At 41.5% G+C, this 11,305-nt stretch overlaps 1 protein-coding gene across 5 annotated transcripts; it reads left to right on the forward strand.

Moving 5' to 3' along the window:
* Nucleotides 1-677: 677 nt before the first annotated feature.
* LOC120639255 (lysine-specific demethylase JMJ706-like) lies at nt 678-8,548 on the forward strand. Of its 5 annotated transcripts, XM_039915246.1 has the most exons (12): nt 812-1,111; nt 2,370-2,726; nt 3,298-3,454; nt 3,536-3,755; nt 4,105-4,158; nt 4,235-4,314; nt 4,432-4,709; nt 4,825-5,226; nt 5,302-5,654; nt 5,748-5,975; nt 7,773-8,173; nt 8,386-8,548. In XM_039915246.1, the coding sequence occupies exons 2-11, from the start codon at nt 2,471-2,473 to the stop codon at nt 8,136-8,138; spliced, it is 2,394 nt and encodes a 797-aa protein (XP_039771180.1). In that variant the 5' UTR covers nt 812-1,111; nt 2,370-2,470; the 3' UTR covers nt 8,139-8,173; nt 8,386-8,548. The 5 variants fall into 5 exon arrangements, with proteins under 5 accessions (XP_039771174.1, XP_039771186.1, XP_039771180.1 ...); XM_039915240.1 differs by lacking the exon at nt 812-1,111 and adding an exon at nt 678-765 and having other exon boundaries at nt 7,773-8,548; XM_039915233.1 differs by having other exon boundaries at nt 7,773-8,548.
* The last annotated feature ends 2,757 nt before the right edge of the window (nt 8,549-11,305 follow it).

Below are 11,305 nucleotides of genomic sequence, written 5' to 3' on the forward strand. Positions count from 1 at the left end.
TGCTGACACTGGAGCTGCCTAATGTTCTGAAGAGTTCACGTTGGAAGGTTTGAGCCCTACTAACTGCTGCTCGGATAAGGACTCGAATCTAAGTACACGCTGTGGATCTCTGATACTTTGTTAAGCTGAAAACTTCTGTCAATTTTGGGAGTACAATCTTTGTTTTTGACATTTTATAAGTTATAACCGTATGCCATACCAATCGCTAACAATTCTTACTACAAAGGGCAAAGTAGAACAGTCCAACAACTCATAGAGCATATTACTCAAAAAAACTCATAGAGCATACTTTTTCCGTCTTGAAACGTAAAATATTTTAATTTGTCATAAGTCCAACAGTTCTAAATTTGACCAAGTTTTATAAAAAATTAATAATATTTTAAATATTAAACAAGAATAATTATAATTAGATCTATTGTGAATATATTTTTATAATTTACTTATTTGATTTGTTATATATAATATTTTTTATATAAATTTGATCAAATTTAGACTACCACTACTTTAACTTAAACAAAGTACATTTCAGAATGAGGGAGTAACGTTAGAAGAAAGGGCAGGACAGTAATTAGCGCCGCGGGAGGGAGACTTGCCACTGTGGCCGTCACGACGTACTGCAACCACAAGTCCACAACCACCCCTTCTACCAGAAAAAAAAGGGCAATCAAATGTTCAAAACCCACGCTAATCTACAACTCTAATCCGCGGATCGGTGGTGCGGTTGGATTAGCGACCCCCAAACGCCACCCGCGCTCGGCAGCACAGGTGGTTATCGCTTATATTAATATCACCCGCACTTTTCCTTTCCTCTCCTTTCATCCTCCCCTCCCTCCTTTTCGCCGTCTCCCTGGCGCTTCGCTCCTCCGCCGCTCGCCGGAGCACCGCCGCTGGCGCTGCCTCCTTTCGCCCTTGCCCCAACGCCTGCGCGGGCTCCGCGGCCAACGCGCCGCAGGAGTTCGGGAGTCGGCTCCGTAAGCTCGGGACGCGGCGGATCGGAGCAGCAGTGGGCTCGGATCGGAGCGCGCGGGGACGCCGGTAGCGGGCTCCGCAGGGGAATGTGGGTACCCGTTTGAGGAGTTCTCGGTCCCGGAAGCTGCGGCGAGATGAGACGGTGAGTGATCGACGGGTCTGTGGATTGCTGATCGGGAATCGGTGGGCGGCGGGTGCGCCCGCACTCTGGGTGGTTGGGTTTGTTCGAGATGGTGCTTGTTGCGCGAGAAGTTCGGTTTCTACTTTCTAGGGGATTTTGCGCAGGAAAATTTCGAGAACTGTTTGATTCGTCAGAATTGGCTTGGCTTTCTGGATTCTATTTATGTTTTTGACAGAAATTTTTGGTGAGAATTATTTTTGGCCCGTTTGATGCGTCCGAGTCTACACAATTGGCGTCGATTCGGGAGTGCGATTCGTGTGGAGCTAAGTCTGGAACTCTGGCGGTTCGTCGTCGGAATCTGTTCCAATCCTTCGTGAATTTTGTGTTTCTGCTGCAAATTATGTTTTGGCAAACTGTTTTGATACTCTGGGCTGCAGTGCCTGTTTTGGGCGCTAATTTCGCGAGTTCCCGCGCACGCCTCATTCCACGTGTTCTGTAGCAGCCCAACCCGTAGTTTCGTGTGACGCCTCGTAACTCTCTTGCTCTTCACGCCCCTTTCCTTCCCGGATGAAGAATTTGCTTCGGATGGCGAAGCCTCTCTCTATTTATTGCAGACCTGAGCCTAATACGCAAACATTTAATTTCATGGTTAGTTTTGAGGTGTTCCTGAATTCGAACTGTTCCATAGATTTGACATTTCTACGAAGGATTTGACCACTTCAGTTGCTATTTTGGCCCATGTTTCTGCTTTACTACGTTGATAGGTTTGATATGATGTGTCTGGGGGCTATAATTCTAGGTGCTTAATTTGAACTCATTTATTTACGTGAACTGATCTGGACTGATTTGAGAAGGAGAAGGAGATTGAAGTATATGGATAGTTTTGACTGAAACGTTTTCCAATGTTTTTGTGATTGAGATGGCACAGAGTTGCTGATTCCCTGTATCAACAGGAGAGTTTGACTTATTAGCTTACTATTACATGTATTCCAGGTATCGCCACCCGCGGGGCTACAATGCCTTTTATGGTGTGAACAAGTTTAGTGACCGCTCACCTTTTGTAGAATTCAGCCCTGGCCTTTAGGCATATAGACTGGTGTGGAAATGTCGAAATATTCTGTTTACATGAGCTCAGATAAACTTTTTACACTATGTCCACTTCACTTTAGTTTGGCATATTCCGTTCCAATGCCATTTTTAGTTATATTTACTATTTAGTAACGAAATGTGTATACGGTGCTCTAGAAGGTTTAGTAATTGTTCTTCCTTGTGTGCCCAGATCAAGGAGACCCATTCTGTTGAGCTGGGGACTGGAAATCATGAGTTGATTTAGTCATTTTGCTCAGGGTGTTTAGTCGAAGGACTGATGCCTCCAGGATAATGGCAGGGAAGGATAGAGTTACTCTGAAATCTGTGTCATGCAGGGCAAGGTTGCGCAGGAGTTGTGATGCATCACTGGGAGGGGGAGGGTCCATGAGAGACCCATTCTTGAAGCACAGAGTAAAGAAGTTTGATCTATCTAGACTAGATTGGATTGATGAGATTCCAGATTGTCCTGTATTTTCTCCATCAACCCAAGAGTTCGAGGATCCAGTGGTTTATCTCAGCAAAATTGCCCCTGTGGCTGCAAAATATGGTAATAGTTGCCTCTCTGTATCCTTTATTGATTAACTTCTTCCAGGTAACAAGGTTAAGGGATAATAATGATGGTAGACAGAGAACTAATGATATATGTAGTTGCATGAAAATGGAATGAAAAAATCAGCAATAGAAGTTTCTATACTTGCACAATGGGGCCACTTCGTCCCTAAACTACTTAATTGTATCAAGTGGCGAATTATTCAAGTCTAGGGACCTGCCAAGATAGTTTTGAATTCTGGATACCTAAGTAATGCCACCTGCTAGTTTTGGCATCTCGGATGCAATTTCCACTAAACAAAGCAAAGCCAGTGGCCTTTCTGAGACATGCCGCATATAATTTGCTCATGGAACAATGTACTCAGAACTGAATCATATAGCTTCTTCAATTGCAGTAGTATGTGTTCATAGTCTTCACAATGTACTATGGAACAATGATTTTCCGAGTTTATGTGCCTGCTGGGAAAAAAAATACTTGAGCCACATCCCAGATGTGGAACTGTTCACAACTTTGGTTATGGATATTTCATCATAATGTTATATTGCTGTGACCATGTGCATTTTCCCAGGTATATGCAAGATCATTTCACCTGTCTCTGCTTCAGTACCTGCTGGCTCTGTACTAATGAAGGAATTAGGTGGGGTTAAATTTACAACCAGAGTTCAGCCTCTCCGTCTTGCTGAATGGTCCAAGGATGACAAGTTTGCCTTCTTCATGAGTGGAAGGTTTGTATGTCCATTGATATTGCATTACTACTGGCATTTTTTATTGTCAATATTGCATAACATGTTCGTATAAATTACCAGAAAGTATACATTTCGGGAGTTTGAGAAGATGGCAAATAAAGAATTTGTTCGAAGATACTCTAGTGCTGCTTGTCTTCCATCAAAGTATATGGAAGAGGAGTTTTGGCATGAAATAGCATGTGGCAAGATGGAGTCTGTTGAGTATGCATGTGATATTGATGGCAGCGCGTTTTCTTCTTCTCCTAATGACCAACTTGGGAGAAGCAAATGGAACTTGAAGGTACTTCTTTTGTGTCCCAGTTTTTACTTGCTTATTTAGCTGTATCAGTTGGATATATTCTGCTGACATTCTGTGTTATGACTCTCTGCTAAAACTAGTCTTAATGTGATATTCACTTTGAATTTATCTCTAGTCATGTATTCATGTTGTATTAGGGACTAGTCTAAAAATAAGAGGGACTAGTCTGTCTTATCTGTTTTGAGTATTTGGTAAGCAGTGGGCACATGCTTGTACTCATGGAATCCACATTCCTGCAGTTCTTTCTTTGTCAAGATTTCTTTGTTTTTATCATTTGGTGATCTTATTGTCTACATTCTGCAATGATTGTTTTGTTCATGCTTTGATCCAGAGATTCTCAAGGTTGCCCAACTCTATGCTCCGTCTTCTTAGAGCAGCAGTTCCAGTGAGTATACTGCATTGATGAATTTCCATCCTGTCATTTTGTATTTTTCAGTTACTTACATTTTCTATTATTTCAGGGAATAACAGATCCAATGTTGTATATTGGAATGCTCTTTAGTATGTTTGCCTGGCATGTGGAAGATCATTACTTGTACAGGTGCATAATACATAGTTTTTGTTATGTTTAAACTTTCTACTGCCTATTCTTGCCATGATTGTATGATACTGCTCACTGATACTTCTGCTGTTCTCATGTGAGTTATCATTTTGCCAGTATTAACTATCACCACTGTGGTGCCTCAAAAACATGGTATGGTATTCCAGGCAGTGCTGCTTCTGATTTTGAGAAAGTGGTACGTGAGCATGTCTATGATCACGAAATTTTATCATGTGAAGGGGAAAATGCAGCATTTGATGTTCTTTTGGGGAAAACTACAATCTTCCCTCCAAATATTTTGCTGCATCACCAAGTTCCAGTCTATAGAGCCGTACAGAAACCTGGAGAGTTTGTTGTAACTTTTCCCCGAGCTTATCATTCTGGTTTCAGCCATGGTAGGACCTCTTATGCAAATTACCTGCAGTCATTTACTTTCCAAAACTATCGCACATCTCGAATATTCTATTATTTGATTTGTAAATATTTGAAAACCTGTTGGACAAATTTCAGGTTTCAACTGTGGGGAGGCAGTAAATTTTGCTACGGGTGAATGGTTTCCTCTGGGAGCTGTTGCTAGCCAACGTTATGCACTTCTGAAGAGGATACCAGTGTTACCTTATGAGGAGCTTCTTTGTAAAGAAACAACACTTGTTGCCAATGAGTTTACCATGTCTGATCATGAAGATAATACATTAACTAGGGATACACATATACAGAGCTGTACGAAGGCCCCTTTTGTGCAGTTGATGCGGTTCCAACACCATGTTCGTTGGTCGCTTATGAAAATGGGTGCTCGCACGCACTACAAAGCAGACATTGACACAACAGTTCTCTGTGGTATATGCAAACGGGACTGCTATGTAGCTCACATTATGTGTAACTGCCGAGCTGATGCAATTTGCCTTTGCCATGGTAATGCCTTTTATCACTTATTGCAGATATCTACTTTTGAGATCATCTTGTTTACTTGGTTACCTTGTTTTGAAGAGGAAGAGATTAGGAAGTGCCCTTGCAGCTGTGACCGTGTTGTATTTGTGAGGAAAGACATCTTTGAATTGGAGGCATTATCAAAGAAGTTTGAGGAGGAAATTGGAGTACTGGATGAAGTAGGAAAATGGATGTCTCAAAGTGATGGACCTAGCACACATCCTTGCTTGTTCGACGGCATTAACCACAATTCTAAATACTTCCCGTATTGCAAGATCCAAATAGATGCATCCCCTGAAATTCATACCTTTTCAGAGATAGACGTTCTTGGATATGATTTGAATAAGCTATATCCTACAGCATCAACAATAACTTTTGCGCATGGACCCCATGACTATTCTACACAAAGTGATGTATGACCCCTAACCTTGTTTGTATTTGTGCTTTGTGCTTTCTTTGTGCATTGTTGAGGCAACTTAAAATTTTATGTTACTTTATTTATACAGGAGTGTACTAGTTCTAACCGAAGAACCTTCTCTAGCTCATGTCCTGAGAATGGAACAACTAACGCTTATCCTTTATCTACTCCTGATGAAGCATTCTCGTCTGACAAATTGGCTGCACAAGATGGTGACGATTCTGACTATGAGGTATTTAGAGTCAAGAGACGGTCTACCATAGTTCTGGAGAAAAGATGTTCTGAAGATGTAACAACAAATTTAACTGAGAATCAGGTAACTATATCTATATATTTTTTTACGAAGTTTCTTACTCTAACTGCTACCTTCTCCATTTAAGAGTGGATGGCACTATAGTATGCTTGTAGCCATTTTGTTTTTAACTTTGACAAATATTGGTCATATGAAGTTGAGGCAAGAAGACATGGTTCGAAGGAGGACTGGGGGACACTGCAGGAGAATGAGAGGTTAAGACAAAAAATGGGCTGAGAGAATATTGGGAATAAAATACATAGGACCTTATTTGCTTCATTTCCAGATAATGTCCCTTCCTTTTTCCGTTAAAAATGTCCCTTTCTACGATGATGGACTCACTCAACTTCTAATCCGCCGTGGTCCAGACTCAATCCAAGGACTGAGTTCGTTGTCTTAGACTGCAATTAGACTTCTCATGGGGGTTTTCCCCACCTACGTTGATTTTGTTGCCCGAAACACAAAGCTTAGTTTTACATCAGGTCATCTCAGCATTCCTGAGGAGAAAATAAAAACGAGAGGAATTAAGAGAATCTGGGGATTACAGCTGAGAGACATAAGTTTGCCATGGCCACATAGACTGGCGATTCTTATTGTGTTGGATTTCGACGTCTTCCTCCTCCTGGACATCTTGCTATGCAGTATGCACTAGCATTGGACTTTGGTGCCTGGATATGTGTGCCGCCCGTACAAACAAGCTTGATTGCAGCATCTCCTGTGTGAGCCCAAGTCCACAATTTTGCACCCCTTCTAGACAAGCAGACTTGCCTTTTAGCTACAGGACCTTTCTGACTCAACTTATTGTTCATCCGACACTTAAACATCCTATTTTTCTTGGATCTCAACCTCTTATTCTTCCTGGACTGTTATCCGCTAGTACTGGACTCCTGCACCTGCACAAAATTGTGCTACGGCATGCCAACATGTTGCTGCTGAACTCGTTGTGATTCGTCCACAAGACCACAGCAATGTTATTTGTCACGAATGGGACCTACCTGAATACATAATTTACTTATCTGAATGGAGGGTTATTATTTTTTAACATTTTCTTACTTATATGTTGATATATTTTGTTGGACTTACACAATGGACCTGGAACAGTTTGCTATTGATTATTAGGGCCTGCTTGTTTTACCTTTGGATTCTTATTTTAAGAGAAGCTATAAATTGTGGATTTTCAAAGATGTATTCTTAAAAGATGTGAAACTGGTGCGATGCAGCTTGCGGATTGTGGTGCAAGGGTGTTTGGACTGTAACACTGCTTTTAAAACATGCCCCTGTTTGTTTTGGCTTCAGCTTTTAGGACCACAATCCACAGTCTGAAGCTAAAACAAGGAGGCCCTTAGTCTTTTGAGTTGTATATAATTTCCTTTCTTAACGTAAAGATTAATCACTTTATACCATTTCTTTAATCTGTTTCACGTCCCCAAGGCTTTATTTATGTATGATAGAATTGTGGGAAAGGCTTACGTGGTCTTCACTGTAACTGTTATGGGAATTGGTCAATCAAAGCTATGGTCATGCATGCACAATACTCCTAACTTCTTAGCTTCATTGCAGAAATTATTTGTAAAATGATAACTAAATGTAAACAACTGAATCAAGGAGCTTCTTCCATAGACACCCATAAATATGGAGAGACATGATAACAAAGATAACCTGTCATAAATAGCAAACCAAGTTAGTTAACATGGCGCTTTCATTCAGTTATTAGACATTAGACACATGCTCAACCCTTATTTTTCCATAACGTTCAATATTTACCTAAACTCATTCTACCTATTCTTTGACTAATGGCTTCCTCATTGTTGCCAACGCTAGGTTTTGAGACGGTTAAAGAAAGCCCGTTCAGATGACAGACAAGAGCGGATGGCAGCAGAAGTATCCTTTGGTACAAGAAGTGACAGTATTGAATCACATTGCGCTGACTCGGTTTCTGGAAACAGAGATAACTTAGTCAATGGAAGCAAATCGAAGATGATACATCAGTTAGATGTAAATACCATGGAAGATGAAGTCGGTTTTAGCCAAAAATCTAATGGTTGCAGTTACCAATCCCCGTCTGTAGATCTTGGGCCAAAACGCTTGAAAATTCGTGGTCCATCCTTCCCGAGCTCAATTTCTGAAGTGGAAATATCTTACAGATTCCAGGAGGACAACGACATGGCTAGTCAGCACACTCAATGAAGTATGCTGCTATTGGTGCTAACTGCTAACACCACGTAAGTTAACATCAATCGCAACTTCTGGAAGATGAAAGCTCTTTTTTTGTTGGATGGTTCAGAACTCAGGCCTCCAATAGAGGCACTGTTATGACTGGATTAATGATTCTATTGCCGGGCCACCTATGTGGCATGGGATAGGAAAGCTATAGGCAGACAATTTTTCTGATCCTTCTTAGTTGTCCATCTTCACTTATTTCCATTTCTTGTAGGTTTTTCACTGTGAAGAGGTTAGTCTACTACTTTTAACAATTACTTTCATTCTTTTTCCACCACAGATACACATGTACGTAGAATGCTTAAATAGATCCACATACGAAATGGATATTGTACATTTATAATGAATCAGTCTACATTCTACTGGTCTTTCCTCTCTTTTTTTTCTGTAATCTGGAATCATTGCATTTTCTTATTCTTGTGTCGTTGTTGGTACTGGTACATTTTGTCCCCAGATGTGTTGATAACTTCGATATATAAATCAATTGATGCTGACAGGAATTCACCACCACTGACTGTCATGTTGCATATGCAACAAAGTAGATGCTTTGTGATAATGTTAAAGGTCATGGAAATGCTCGAATCAATCATGTTCTATGGAAAGTGGGTATAACAGAAGGAATAAAGGAGCAATTCCGTCGCAACTCCTTGCTTTTAGATCCTGATCTGCTTAAATCTCTCATATAAGATTTACTTTCTCTTGTAAGTTTATTATATATTTTCTATTACCCAATTATTTTATCCAGTATAATCTGATTTTTTTTAGCTAAGTAGGTAATTTGACTTATTGTCCCATATAAGTGGCTTCCGTTTGTAAAATGAATTTGTCCATTCTAATTCACAAAGACTTCAGGTAGTCTAGGTAGAAATCACTTGTGTTTCTTGTCTTTATGCTTTTACAAAATATCCAGCAAATTAGGCATTAAGCATCATATAATTGCCTTTGCATAACATACTAAATTACTATGTCATGCTGGGACAAGGAAAATAATCCAGTGCCCAACTTCTTACTTTCACTTACCCATGGACCATCATTTTCCCCACCTGTTGAGAAGCCGAAAATGCCATGAGGGCATATAAGAGCCATTAACTGGACAGTTTGGTATGATTTTTCCACAACTATCGTGGCTTTCCGTCAGTAAAGAGGCTAGTCCTTCGCGAAAAGCTAATGATAGGGTTCATATGGAAAGATTTGATATCTTTTGTCACTTTGCCTATTCACTTTTCATTCTTTTGTGCATGTTCTCAAAAATATACATGTCATCAAATCATCGCATGTCTTTAAAGACAAGTAAAAGAAAGACGGATTCTCTTTGCTGCCACTCTCCCATGTCGATGATGATTAACCGCTGAGTGCTGACTGAAGCTTTGTCAAGACCCCAAGAAGACTGCACTTTGTGCCCGTCCAGTTTTTTATTCTGCTATCATGTCAGCCTCATCCTCATGATAGAAGGACTTAATTCCTAATTGGCAAGGGCGCAACATTAAGGCGAAGATGCCAAAGGATGCTAGCCCAGTTGGTTAGTCACTCCGGCGGCACCCCTCAGGTCCTGAGTTCGACTCCCCGTGGGAGCGAATTTCAGACTGAGGATAAAAAAAATCCCCTCGCTGGCCCCGTGTGCCAAAGCACTAGTTGTGAGACGGCATAGGTCGGCCTGAGGACCCTTACATGGCCCAGACACAGTTCCCAGGGGTTACGTCTCCCAGTGTCAGGGCGGGGCCAGGGTTCGGGGATTTTCTCGGTCGGAGAAGCCGAGGCTTCTTCTTACGTTAATACCGGTGGGGCGATCTTTCCCCACCCGACCGAGTTTTTTTTAACATTAAGGCGAAGATGTGCTTCATATAAACTGTAAGTGCGCCTAAGATGCCTTTGGTTTTATGTCATCTCTTATTGATCAATCCTGTTCAAAGATAAATGTTCCATATCCTAATTAGGAAACGACCGTGGCTCCTTTGTCTAGGCTAATTGAAGAAAATAATCTCCTGATGGAATCTAGCAACTGCATTATTGCCCACATATCACATCAGACATTTCTGAATACACTGCTGCATCCAACTAATCTGATTGAAAAAAAAACGATCGTTGGGACTTTGTTTCACACAGTTTCCACCATGGCAAGTCTAAATGCCTCGAGTCTTTTAGGACAAAGTACCTTCCGCCACTTTTGCCATGTGCTTATTGTCCAACATGCTGATAACTCAAGCTATATATGCATTGCTCGCATGGTCTTCTGCCTGCTGCTAGGTTACATGTGGTATACGAAAGCTGCAAGTGGCTCACATACTGGTATGGTTTAATAGAGTGGGCCTCTCGAGTCATGCCTTGGCTTCCCAGTTTCCCTTTGCATGCACCTCTGATCGATTTAAGTTGGTGACAGAGTTAGCCAGATGACGCTTCATTCCAATATTTTCTGCGCCCTTGTGGGCTCGTGGGTCTGGCCTCAGCATAGGTCCATGACCATGCTATGCGCGCAAGCAGTGTACACTGATGCAGTGATGCGTGTACCTTGTTGAGTAAATTGTTGCATGGCTTCTGCCTCTGCCTCTGCCTGGCCATGAATGGATATCTAAATCCTCAACCAGATGTGACCACACTCTGGATGGAGACAAACCATTAAAGGCCACAGAGTTCAAGGCCCCTCCATATCTTGACCTACCTGCTCACTGCTCAGTACCATGGACCAAATCCTTGTATGCATACGCCATGGTAGTTTATGTATAGTACGTGTATAGCATCGCATTCACATGGAAGGAGTAAGGACTAAGGACTGCAGGAGTACACTTGTGGTTAAGGGCATGCCCCCAACCGAATTGTGCATGCTTGTGTGGTCTGAAAGTTCTGCATGACCCAAGAATTGAAATCTTTATACTGCTACTGTAGAAACTGGGGTACCAGGAGAGTACAATTCACGTGTGTGTGACTCAGTCTGGACCTCGCAAATTCTAGTGAAACTGAATTTACACCAGACCATGTGGCAGTGCCGATCTAGTTTACAGCATGCAGCCGTTTGCTGTACCGCAACAATTAGCTCGTCTACAATTGAAAAGGAAAATAGATGCTTCTTGTCATGCCGGGTCTAACTGCATGCAGTGCTTAGTCACCCAAATCCCCCCCTAAACAAAATAGCTATTGGC

Source organism: Panicum virgatum, chromosome 1K (genome assembly GCF_016808335.1).
Source record: "Panicum virgatum strain AP13 chromosome 1K, P.virgatum_v5, whole genome shotgun sequence".
Classification (NCBI taxonomy): domain Eukaryota; kingdom Viridiplantae; phylum Streptophyta; class Magnoliopsida; order Poales; family Poaceae; genus Panicum; species Panicum virgatum.